The sequence below is a fragment of the Blennius ocellaris genome, assembly GCF_963422515.1.
Source record: "Blennius ocellaris genome assembly, chromosome: 16".
NCBI lineage: Eukaryota > Metazoa > Chordata > Actinopteri > Blenniiformes > Blenniidae > Blennius > Blennius ocellaris.
Genome location: NC_137665.1, coordinates 16,595,264 through 16,608,101, shown reverse-complemented (window position 1 = coordinate 16,608,101; position 12,838 = coordinate 16,595,264). Strand labels below are relative to the sequence as shown.

General features: G+C 48.6%; 1 protein-coding gene across 8 annotated transcripts in view; it reads left to right on the top strand.

Moving 5' to 3' along the window:
* The window catches only part of arhgap23a (Rho GTPase activating protein 23a), a 71,494-nt gene that overhangs the window by 43,568 nt on the left and 15,088 nt on the right, over positions 1-12,838 (top strand). For 6 of the 8 annotated variants that reach the window (XM_080511305.1, XM_080511303.1, XM_080511306.1 and 3 more), the window contains exons 2-7: positions 294-497; positions 3,782-3,806; positions 4,559-4,651; positions 5,405-5,483; positions 6,529-6,589; positions 8,077-9,676. In XM_080511305.1, coding sequence (XP_080367431.1) covers positions 294-497; positions 3,782-3,806; positions 4,559-4,651; positions 5,405-5,483; positions 6,529-6,589; positions 8,077-9,676 — 2,062 coding nt within the window. Of the gene's footprint in view, positions 1-293; positions 498-3,781; positions 3,807-4,558; positions 4,652-5,404; positions 5,484-6,528; positions 6,590-7,421; positions 7,536-8,076; positions 9,677-12,838 lie in introns of those variants that run through there. The other 2 variants (XM_080511301.1, XM_080511307.1) reach the window with 2 other exon arrangements.

Sequence of the window (12,838 nt, the reverse complement as noted above, 5' to 3'; positions counted from 1 at the left end):
CCCCCCCCCGTCCCCCCCACCGTCATCAGTGATGGCCGATGAGCTGCTTTCAGGGCCATTGATGAAGGGGGAGACTAAAATGTGTCTTCAGTGTTGTTGCTTTTGACAGGAAAACATCATTTCAGTAGTTTTCCGAATTTGTTCCCGCATGGCTACTTCTGTGAATGTGATCATCTCTTTTTGGATTGCTGTGCTGTGGATTTCATGCCTCATAAATGTCAGCGGAATGGTGTTTCTCAATATTACTGTTTTATTACACCTTTTTTTTTTCCCCCCCCTCCTTGTGTCTGCAGGCTAAGGGGCGGAGGGATGGTCTCTCCTCAAGCAGTGACAACCCTCGGCCGCCGATGGCGACCCGGCCGGGAAGGGAGGGGGTCAGCGTGGGCTGGAAGGGTCCCCGGACGCTGGTCCTCCATAAGAACTCCCAGGGTTTCGGTTTCACGTTACGCCACTTCATCGTTTACCCTCCAGAGTCGGCCCTGCACACCAACCTCAAGGTGAGACGCGGCGCTATGTGAAGCTGAAGCTCAGAAAAGTCCAAGGTTGTAAAAAACCGAGGCGCATCAACTTACCGCTTCATAAAGCAGAAATTGGATTATATCGAAACTTTGTCGATAAAGAATATTTCAAGACGTCGGTCTTAAAATAACAACTCAACTATAATAGTCTAACCGTCTCACTTGGGTGTCTTAAAGAATCCATATCACCACATGATACTAAAACCATGGATGTGTTTTATAATTGTTATTGACTTATAATAGTTATAAAGAGACAATGAAAAGCTGTGATAATACACACGCAATACGCGTGGCAAAATTAAACCCACCAAATGGACCGTCCCCCCACGCACAGAACTGGTTCTGGCGTGTAGTTTCCATTTCATCGGCGCGGGCGTTTAAAAGGGTTCTCCAAAGCTTCCGTTGAGCTTGCTGAACTCAGGACTGAGCTAATTTGAGCTGGGAGCTAAAGCTAATCATACTACAGCTGAGGGTCAGAGAGGTTGAGCCGGGCAAAAGTGAACGCAAAGACAAAAGGAGCAAACGAGCTTAGCCGACCGAAGACCACAGGCTGAACCAAGAAAAGCCCTTCAGGGTCTTAATGAAGGAAGACGGACACAAGAGTTGGACAGACACATTGTCTCTCATTTAGGAAAGTGTAAAATCCCTTCTGTTCCCTTTAAGTGGCCGTTTATCTCTCGGAGGTGTGTGGGGTGGGGTGGGTGCAAGCATCTCCAGATGTGAAATTGAGGGATCTGGAGGCCGGGGTGGGGTGAGCCACACGGAACAAGGCCGCTATTATTTTCTTAGCGCCCCACCGTCCGGCAGCTGCAGATAGCGGCGCAGATTGAATGAGATCTGTTGTGTTAGCCTGGTACCACTCGCTGGCAGGCCGGCCGTACCAGGCCGCGCTCGGACAATAGGCTCACTGCTGGACCTTGGCCCCGGCGCTGCTACTGTCTCCTCCGTTTCGGAGAAGACGAGGGTCACATGATGTTTTTTAGGACAATTGGACTCACAGAGCCCTCTGTTCTTATCTGAAGCGCCTCCGCGGTCGTCTCCCGAATGACCCTCGTCCAGTCCAATTATCAGAACTCACTGGCGTCTGCAGGTCCTGGAAACACTTTTCACTTCCTTTTTTTTTTTTTTTTTAAAGCAAAGTATGCATATTGTTTCTTGTGTGCGACACCAACAGAGACATCTTTTGTCTTCTCACATTACAAACTCATCAGACATCGAAATGCGTCCTTCGCTCACCTTCCTTCATATGCAACCACGTGACACAGCGTTCTCCACAGTGAACATTGTTTTTTATAATTAAATGAAATAAATAAGTTAAACTACTCTAACCCTAACCACATTTTTAGAACTGATTTTATTCCTGCAGTGTTGTAGTGAAAGTAATAAGTTTATATTAAGTGCGACAGGACCGTTTCATACTCGATTACACAGATTAGAGAAACACATAGAACCCATTTGTTTGCAGTTACACGCCCCTGCATACTCAGTAATATCACTCATGAGAGGTAAGCACATTGCACATGTCGGATGTTAGCAAAATAATGCATTCGAGGGTAAATATTGTCTCTGAATTGCTTTAAAGTATATGAATTTTGCTAGAAGATGGTTAAATGTTGACATTTTATACTACAAATGTATTCTTCATACGTACATACGTTTCTTATGATGCATCGTATTTTGCAGTTTTTATTATTACAGAGTAATAAATTGTTCAGGTGGCTGATGGACACAAACCTAATATAGTTCACCAATAATGTCTAATTGTCATATTGGTGGGGGGGGTATTGGTTAAAATTTTACCACTGCTGTGTATCGCGAAAACAAGAACTGAACAAAGATGAAATTGGAGACGAGGAAGTGGAAAGTCTGCTGCACTGAGACGACACGTGAAGAACCGGCTCGCAAAACAGGGCCGAGTTTGTGAGCAGCATCGACTCGCTGACATGTTCTGAATCTGCTCACGCATCGAGCAAAATGAGACTTTAAAGACCGCTGCAATGTGGTACGTCCTATATATACACTTGATTTCGGAAAACCGACGTCACGGCTGTCTGCAGAAAATGCTGAGTGTTGCAGGCGAACATGAGCGAGTCTGGTGCCCGTCCTCTTCGGGCCTCCTTGGTGTGGGCCGTGGTGAGACATGGCGGACCGTTTTTTTTTTTTTTAGGTGTCCCCCTGCCCTCAGGTCTATTCTGAGGTTGGCTGCTGCCCTTTCTCTGCCTCTAAAGCCCCCGGCATTGTCTGCAGATCCTGGAATGAGCCCACTCAGCGCGGCATAAAGCCGGACAGCAGTCAGCCCACTGTGCCTCGAACTCCAAACTGCCCACTCAGCGTGGTGTGTGTGTCTGTGTGTGTGTGTGTGTGTGTGTGTATAGACAATCCACAGCTATCAAATCTCAACGCTGGCTGTGTTCGCGTCTGCGCGTGTTTGCATGAGGTCACGAGTGCCTCCAGACGGTGGAACCTGAAAGTTGGCCTCTGCGCAGGAGTTGCCCTCTCATAATAAAAGAAAAAAGAAAAAAAAGAAAGCAAAACAGGTTTCTTTCATCTGGAGGAAACGCTTGTAACAGTTTGTGCCGGTGACACAAACGTCAACACGTCCTCCGCCGCGGTAATGCTCCGGGACGTCGGGGTTCGCTTCTGCGTGTTTGTTTTGAAAAGGATCACGGGAACAAATTAGTTGAGATTTGTGGGTAAAACTCTGCTTTTTCAAGCGGGATGGAGTGCAGCGTTGCTCACCTGCAGCCAAAGTGGCTTCATAAAGAAAACAAACCCCCCCGGATCAGCTCTGCGCAGACTGAAATTAGTCAAATAAGCAGGGATATTCTGTCATTTATCTCAAAATACTCCAATAACATCGGGGGGGGGGACCTTCAACTTTTGTTCACAAAACGTCTATTGTGGTGCACCCGGGTCATGATTGTGGAAACAACAACGGTTATGGCTCTGAAGTGAGAGCATGAGGCAAATAAAGAAGCAGTGTGGCTGGTATGCTGGTTCCATGTCTATAAATGGACATTTCAAAGGGTTTTGTCTCAAACAGCAAAAATAAAGAAGCATTTAAACACCACAGGAATATTTCTTATTGGTGTTTCAAACATCGCTCAACCAATGTACAAATCGAATCGATTGCTTTCGAAATGTGCACCATAAGATGCGTGCGACGCGTATCGACTCCTTTGAAAGCGTTTTGTAAAATAGTTTGGTCTCAGCGGTCGTGGCAGGAGTCTGAATGGTGTCTCTGTCTCTTTGTGTCTCTGCAGGACGAGGAGAACGGGAACGGGAAGGGTGAGTTGTCTCCATTGTCTCTTTAATCACAGCGCCACATTAAACCTCACTACAGAGGGATCCCACGGTGATGTAATGAGTCGGGACCTCCTGCAGCTCCCTCCCCTTACCTCCACACTGCAGCCCCCCTGCGCCACCTACAGGACACTGTGCAGCACTACAACTACAGCAGGGCAATTCCCTCGCATTCGGATGAATGGAAATGAAAAATGATTTCATCCTGCAGTCCATACGATCGTATTTTGTTCACCTATTTATGAAAAACAAAAACTAGAAGTAGTAACTTGTGTTTTAGCTGTTTAGCACCTTCAACCTTTTATGTTTTGTTCATCTCTTATTGACATATGTATTACAGACTGGTAACATATTAGGATGATGTATTTCATTTGACAAACGTATCAATCGTTATTTTACTTTCATCACACATTTGTCACTTTGAAATGCAAAAGAAAAGATTCCCTTTGAAACCAGCAAACAAGATTAAAAATAAAATATATATATATATATATATGTTTATCCACACAGGAAACCACATGTAGCTGCAGGGTTGGAGGCTCCTTATTTACACACTTGCATGACAACGGGATTATAGGTTTTAGTCACAGTACCCGAAATAAAAGACGTTCATCGCTCGAAGCGAATTCTCCAGAATATATGCGCATCTGATCTCACAGTTCAGCGCTTTTGCAATTCAAGCGTACAGCGTGTTCTTGATCTGTGCTCTTCTTCTTCTGTGGTGTTTCTTAATTCAGGGTGTGAGAAAGGTCGACTGGAGCCGATGGACACCATATTTGTGAAGAACGTCAGGGACAAAGGTCCGGCCCACCAGGCGGGCTTGTGCACAGGTAAAGCCTTCGTGTGCTGCAGGAGCAGGAAACATCACAATTTGCATTGCAAATCTGTGGCGAAGAGTTCAGGTCACACGATCCCGCGCAAGCAAGTCGATGTAAAGTATTCTGAACGAGGCGGAGAGGCACCCCCCCCCCCCCCCCAGGCAGGAAAGGAAAACATATTTTTGTGTCTTCGATAGAAATACCAGGCCTAATGAGGAAGAAGTCGGTGATATAAGACAGACTTCAGTCAGCTTCTCGGGTGTATTTGGATGTGACACAGCTGTTTTCCTGCCCAGTCCATTCACACACACAAACCGGCAGAGTGTAAGGCGAGCTGTCACATCCAGAAAGTCGCTTCCTTACTCCAGCATATGCAAACACACAGGCACAGTTTGAGCACCCTGTGTGTTTTTCAGCTTACAGGAAGTGTTTGGTGGGATCGTAGATCATATATTCAGGTTCAGACACTTCATTTCCCAGCAAAATAATCGCATGTTATCAAAAATGAAGTTGTGAAGGTTAATACATATATTGTGCTTCGCGACACAAGCGACCATTGAATCATTAAGTAACTGCTAAAAACAATAAGCTAACCGTCTTTTCTCCATTGTGTGCTATTGTAAAGCCGGCCTCAGGGAACTAAGCTCCTCTTTAACTCTGCTTCACCACAGCGAGTCGTTCACGCTTACTTTCGAATGCTGAAGTCAAGAACCGAACTTTCTCGTGTTTTCAGTTTTTTGATGTGGTGGCGTCTGTGTTCTGCAGGGGACCGGCTGGTGAAAGTGAACGGGGAGAGCGTTTTGGGAAAGACGTACTCGCAGGTGATCGCGCTCATTCAGAACAGGTACGGCCCCCCTGCGCCTGCCGGAGAGTGTCGGTTCACTCTGTTTGCTCACCACACACATGACAAGCAAAAAAAAAAAAAAAAAAGTCAGCAGTGTTAGTTTTTGTTAAAGCGTCCCCTGAAGCAATGTATACACACACACACACACACACACACACACACACACACACACACACACACACACACACACACACACACACACACACACACACACACACACACACACACACACACACACACACACACACACACACACACACACACACACACAGCAGAAGGGACTTTGGCAGCCTGAAAAACATTGGCATGTTTTGAATCACTAAGTTATATTAAGACATCTCATGAATCTTAAAAACTAGAATATAATAGAAAGCTTTATTCCTTAAAAGTAAGGAAAATATATTTTATATTTGTTTACACATTTTTGTATTTTATTGTTTAGCATTTTAGATCATAATTTCAACAACAACAAAAAACCTTCCTCTTGGGGCAATTAATACAAAATTTAACCCTTTCTTTTCTTAATTAACTGGGAACTGGTGGCAGTGACCTTCCATAAACACTTGGCCACCGATGATTTCCCTTTCCTTTATAAGTGTAGAAATAACTGACAAAACAATGAACTTTTTTCATGATATTCTGCGTTTTTTATGATTATCATTATATGTAGGATCTTCTCCTGGACATGAAACTTCTGCTGCTGTTCTCGATCCACAATCCAACTTTTTTTTTTTCCTCTACGTCAAGCGAGTCTGACACCAATGTTCTTGTTTCCAGACTGTAAGATCACGCAGTTCAATGTGAATCAGTTGCATCTGTTTAATAGCCAATCCTCTCCATCATGTCGGTACCGACCCCGACACTGATCTCAATTAGTGCGTCCCTCAATGGGAGTTTTGCAGAATTCACACTCAAATTGTCCTTTTAAAGGAATGAAGACTTTTTTCCCTCCTCCTCCAGTCTATTTTCCACCCATATCTCTCGCTGTCCTCACTTATTTTGTTGTTTTTTTTGTGTGTGTGTCTCCCCTCTGTGTGCCTCACAGTGAGAGTGTGCTGGAGCTCTGCATCATGCCAAAAGATGAAGACGTGCTTCAGTTGGTAAGTGTGAGTATACAACATTTTTCCTCCCCCTCCCCCCCAAATAAAATCTCACTTCTCCTGACTTACCGGGACCGCACGCATGATTTCGCAGCGTTTCTGGAAACTGTGTACGACGCAGTGATTGTTTGCGGAGGTGAACCAGGATTCACCCCCGTCACCGTGGAAGAATGTGGAGGTTTAGTGGGGACGGCCGGAGAGTGACTCACGCGCGTCTGTGCTTTGTGTTTAGATTGCAACGCGCGGTTCATTAAAGGCCGAGCGGCAGAGTCCACGTTTTGAAAATAACAGCCCGGCGCTCGGTCGCACGCCCATGCACTGTACATTTTTGTCGCTCCACAGGTTGCTCCGTGCTCGTTCACATGACCCAACATGCATGGTTCTCCTGGCCCCTCCCACTGGGGCTGGAGCGCCGCGTCAACACAACACAGGAGCACGTCACCAGATTTAAATGAATCCACAAAAAGAAAAAAAAAACCACCAGTGAGCCACTCAAATGACACAAAAATCAACGTTATTTTATGATTAGAAAGCCACTCTTGAGAACTCCCGCTCCTCCCCTCGCTGCTGCGCCTTGTATCTGCCGCATTCCTCGCATGACATCACCGGCGCTGCGCCTCCTTCCACACTCCCACAGGGTGGAGTAAGACCGAGAATGAGAGGGAGGAGAGAGAGGGAGCTTTTGGAAGTATCCGAGAGAGGACATAACAAGCAGATAGGAAAGTCGCGCAGAAAAAATAATACGAAGGAGAAGCGAGGTGGCGGGTGTTCTCGGAGGAGGGTGCCATGTGAAGGACGGCAGGTTGTCGGAGAAGGAGCTGTGGTGTCGGTGAGGAGAATCTGACTCGTCCTCTGCTCTTCCTCCCTCTTTACGTGTTTGTGGTCACTGCAAAAGTTTGACAGACACGCTGAGGAGAGGCTCTGGCTTCTGCTGGACAGCCTAGACGACTAGGTAACTCTTTCAAGAGCACTCGAGGTGTGTGTGTGTGTGAAGAAAGTGAGCGTTAGCGCGTCGGCTTTTGTTCACCTGGAAGTTGGACATTTGAATTGATGCCTTTTAAAGTGTCCTTGTGGCAAACTTGGATAGTAACTTGGTCTTTGTAAGTCTGACGTTTGTATCGTGAGCGTGTTTGTCCCGTGTTCGAATAGAACACGCCGGCCGCGTCGGGCGTCTCTGCAGCTGGCTGCTGTGCGGCGCTGGTGGCTTCTTGCTCCAGGGAGTTCGTGCAGTTTGCTGGCGTGCACGTGTTCGTGCTGAGAGCCCCAGAGACGAGCCGTGGCAGTCGGGCCTGAACTGAGACATTCTTCCATGTTTAGGCTTGCTGTGTGACGTGCCGCCGTGTGTCGCCGACTCGCAGCGTTGTGATTATTGTACGTTGTCAGATTTGCTTACGGCAGGAGCCGCTGGTTTGAAAGCTATCTCACAATTTTTGATCCAGGACTGTGCGTCTCTTGTCTTTCCTCACTTCTCCGTCTTCCCCTCGTCCTTGCAGGCGTACTCCCAGGATGCCTACCTGACGGGGAACGAGCCATACGCCGGGGGAGCGGAGAACCTCCCGCCGCCGCCTCCCCTTTGCTACCCCCGCGCCAAGACCGCGCCCCTCGTCGGATCCCCCTTGTTGGCCCCCATGGGCCAGAACCAGCTGGATAACTGGAGTCGCTGGCCAGGCTCGTCCAGCCCCTCGTCGCCGTTGGACAACCGCTCCGCCGTGGGCAGCCCCGCCAGCTGGCAGGAGGGGCGTGCGGGCGAGCCCGGCGGCGTGGGCCACAGCAGTCCGGCGCATCGCACCGAGGAGATCCAGTACGGTATGACCAGCCAGCAGCCTCAGGGCCAGACCAGGGGGCGCTCCTACTCTTCCTCCTCCTCTTCGGGGGGCCCTCTGTCAAGCCCGCTGCAGGTCCACTACCCCAACCATCACGGCGGCAGCTCTTCGCAAGCTCCGCCGCGCAAGTCCGCCTCGGCCTGGACCAGCCCCCCCCTCCCTCAGGTGGGCCACGGCCGCAGCGGGCGCTGCCAGCAGGCCCTCTCCGACTGGTACTACAGCCAGCAGCCCGAGCGCTCAGGACGCAGCATGCAGACCCGCCACCGCAGCTACTCCCAAGACCGCCTCATCGACTCCAGGAGACAGCAGCAGCGGTCGGGCGGCTGGCCGCACAGCGCCTCCCAGGACACTCTGTTCTTACTGCAGCAGTCGGGGCCGGGCCCTCAAGGGGAGCCCTACTGGTCCTATGGCGACTGGGAGGGGGGCCCGGACAGGGGCCGCCAAGCCTCCAACTACACACGAACACGCTCCGAAAATTTACTGGCCCAGTACGATCGCCACGGCCGCTCGTTGGAGATGTTGGACCGGGCAGCAGCTGGACTGGTCTCGCCTGGGTTCGACAGGCCGTCGTGGCACCAGCAGGCTCCCCAGCCTCCCCCGAGGACTGACGCCTACCCTCGGCAGGGGGGCCACTTCAGTGCGGCACAGGCTGCGCCACCGCAGCCGCCGCCGCTCCGCCATTCACAGGCGCACCCCAAACACCACCCGCAGCCTCACTCGCAGCCCCAGCAGGCGGCCCCTCAGAGCAGGCGGCTCCCCCCGGGGCAGACCATGGACGACCAGCCGGTGGGCTACCGCAGCTACAGCCCCTCCTTTTATCGCAAGACGGGCCGCATCATGCAGCAAGCGCACTCTTTCAGGGACCCTTCATACTCTGGCCCCCACTTGAACTGGAACCCGGAGGGCACGGCGGCGCCCGTCGCCGCCTCCACCGCTTCCCCGCTCACCTCCTCCTCCTCCGAGCCCCAGGACCGGGCGTACAGGCCCACCAACCACGAGAGGGAACGAGTGGAAGCGGTGGAAGCGGCACAGACTCAGGAGGTGGTGATGAGGCAGAAGCCTCCCACCGGGCGGAGGAACGCGCACGGCATGCGTAACCCCCACTACGCCCTGGCCATGGACGGGCTAGAACCCTCTTTGTTTTCCCCCGACCCCAAAGACTCCGCCTCGGCCCCCGGCTCCACGGGAGACGTGGCCCCACGCAAACCAAACGGCAGCCTCGCACCCCTTCGCATAGAGGACGACTCTCTGGCCTCCATCCCATTCATAGGTGAGTGTGAAGCACCGGCTCCACGCCCGCTGACACAAACCTCCAACTGACCTTTTAGACGTCGTCACGTCGCTTCCGAATGTAATCCACGCCGGCCGCTTATTGAAAGTTAGTGAGAGCTTCGCCGAGAGGAGAAGGGACGCCATGATTTGAGTTAAAATGAGGAGTTTGGGTAATGTGTGTTTTCCTAATTTCCTCCCGGGTCCATCTGTTTAGGCTCCAGGCGGTGCTCAAACACTTTTCTTTTTTTTTTTTTTCTTTTCCATTTTCTCACTGAAATGCTGCTGCTTCTGTGTGTCTATATTTGTGTGTGGCCTCGATCTTCTATACTGGCGTCAACCTGTTTGCACACTTTACTAATAAGGACTCGTGTTACTGTGGGGACAGACTTTGAGGCCCACATCAGAGAACTCTATCGGCATTAAGAGCTGAAGGCCGGTTTCAGGGTGAAGGTTAGTGTGGCTCAAAGTCACAGCTGGGTTTACAATAAGTCTGCACGAAATTAATACAAGACACTCCAATTCCACAAGAAGCCATTGGAGACAGCACTTAAATGGGTAATTGACACTCTCAATCATTGTAGAATGGAGAGACAAAGTGAACCTGAAGATCTAGAAGATGTAACTGGTGTTGGGTGTTTTGGCCTAAAAAAAAACCAAACAAAATCTAGGAATTTTTAAAGAAATATTTGAGTTTCGATTTGATTTTTTGATTTTTTTTTTTTTTCTCAATGCTCTTATAAATGACTGCAGAGACATCAGATATATTGTGAAAAGGGCCACTTTGTTGCTGTGATTATTCTCGGTGCTAAAATGCATACAAACAAAGCTAAAATAATAAGTCAATGAGGCTCAGTCGTTCCACAAATTCAAGCTTTAACCCAGGTTTAAACAACAGTGCAACAGCAACTACGGAAACCCACAAGGGATGGTAGGACGCAACGCGGAAAATGTACAAAAACTGTGGGGGCAAAGAAAACCTTGAATTTGCAAAATAAATATCTTTTTTTTAGCAACAAATTCAATTAACCGATTAAATAGTTTAGTTTTTTTGCGCCCAGCCCTAAACTGATACATTTCAGAGAAAGACAAAAGCAAAAGCAGGAGCTACTCCTGAGTTCAGACGTCTATGAGTGTGTAGAAACTAACAACAAGTGAAAGTGATGTAACTGAAAGTGTGTGTGCACGCGTGTGTATTTGTGAATGTTTGGATAAAAGTAGCAGTGGAAGTTCCCGCCGTCTTCCAGACAATATTAAGATTCCTGAATCATCACTGCGGGTCCTCCCATCGCTAAGGTCACCTGACCGCACTGAGGAAATTAAATGTAGGGTTTTGTTTGCATTGGAGCTTCTGGCCCGCTCTTAAATTACAGAGTCACATTAATGCTTTCACTTCAGTTTTCAGCCTCGTGCTTGACTCAGACTGTGAGGATCCGTCCACTAGCGGCGAGTCCCGTCTTTGGTCCTCTCACTGCACTGCGCATTTAAAAAGTCCTGTACATGTACAGTCTATACACATGTGGGTCTGTGCGTTTGGGAGGCATCTGCGTTCGTGCCCGAGCTTGCTTCTCGCTCTGAAGAGATTGAAAGGGACGGGGGCCCCCGCGGGCTTCCACTTCAGTTTTGTATCACTTGACATGGACGGCAGCCGCCAAGTCAAAACCATAGGCAAATGAAGTTGGTGGCGAGACGAGGCGCCCCCCCCACATCAGCCTGTCACAGCCCGAGAAAAACAACCGCCGCTTTCCACTTATGCTCAATAGATTGAAATCAGCTGACGGAGGAAGCTCAGACCCATCTTAGAATGGCTGAGCATGTTTGAGCCAAGCCACGCTCTGCCCATAGAACGTCGTCTGAAAGAGAGAAAATCCAGGCGATCAGCAAACCGGGCGGCATCCCTCCACCTCTCTCTCTCTCTCTCTCTCTCTCTCTCTCTCTCTCTCTCTCTGCATTCCTTCCTTCACCTGAATCAAATGAAAGCGAGCAGTCAAGATCTGCAAGCCGGGACCCGTTTAACGGCCCTGAACTGAAAACTGGGCCGGTTTGTCCCCGTCGACGAGGAGAAGCTTCTCCCTTCACTCCCTCTTTATCTCTCCCGACACGGGTGACGATTTAATCTGGCTCAGTTTTGGGAGCGTACGACTTCACAGGGCTTTTTATCCCCCCCCCCCTTGTGTGCGTCTCCCAAAGCGCGGCGGTCTGCGAGATCGGGAACACAAAAGGAGGCCGTGTCTGCAGGCAAACCTCGCCTGGTGTTAAGATATTGATTGTTTTCAAACTTTAAATCCAAAAGTTTGATACTTTCCCGTCGCGAGCAGCAGCCTTTTACCCACCGAGAAGCTTCCGACAGGAATCTGAGCTGTAAATTACCGGGAGGTCTTTTTTTTTGGTTTTGTTTCGCCACTCTTTTGTGGGGAACAGTAGGAGCTCATGCACTTTGCTCCCGATGTCAATGCTGCTATTGTCCGGCTCTGACAGATGAAGTGGTCAGTGTGTCGGCGTGTGTGAGAAGAAGGTCCAGTCTTTACTGGCGGCGCCCCCGAAACATGACAGACCACAAACAAGACTTTCTGTCCCGCTCCCGTCAGACGGCTTTTTTTCTCAGGCTAATTACTTTCTCTCTCTCTCTCTCAATCTTTTTTTTTTTATATATATATATATATTAATTTTTCATTTTGAAGCCACTAAGATGAAATGTAAGCTCCAAAAATTGAGCGCATTTAAAGGGAAGTTGGTGTATTTGTCTCTTAATCTAATCATGAGCAAGTTTCTAGATTTAAACCAAAAAAAAAAAACAGCTGAATATTTTTTACCACTGTTTGTCATCTTGGTCTCTTTTAAGGATATTGTGGATTTTATAGACTAAGTTGCTGATATAAAATTGATAATACTCCGAAGTTTAATTGTTAATATCCGCTGAGACAGCCTTTTAGATATTTAGGGCATTCAAGTACACATAGCATATGTGTAATTGTTCCCCGAAAGGTAATCAGATTTGAGTGTTTTTCTTTTTTGTTGTACAAAGATCTTAAAACAAATTAAATGCGTCTATAAGGTATAGCGATAAGACCACCAACTCCTCAATATCAGTCGTCACGAAGTCGATAAAGTCAGTAAAGACATCTCTATAATCTGACCTTTGAAGGATTTGTATTGGAATTTA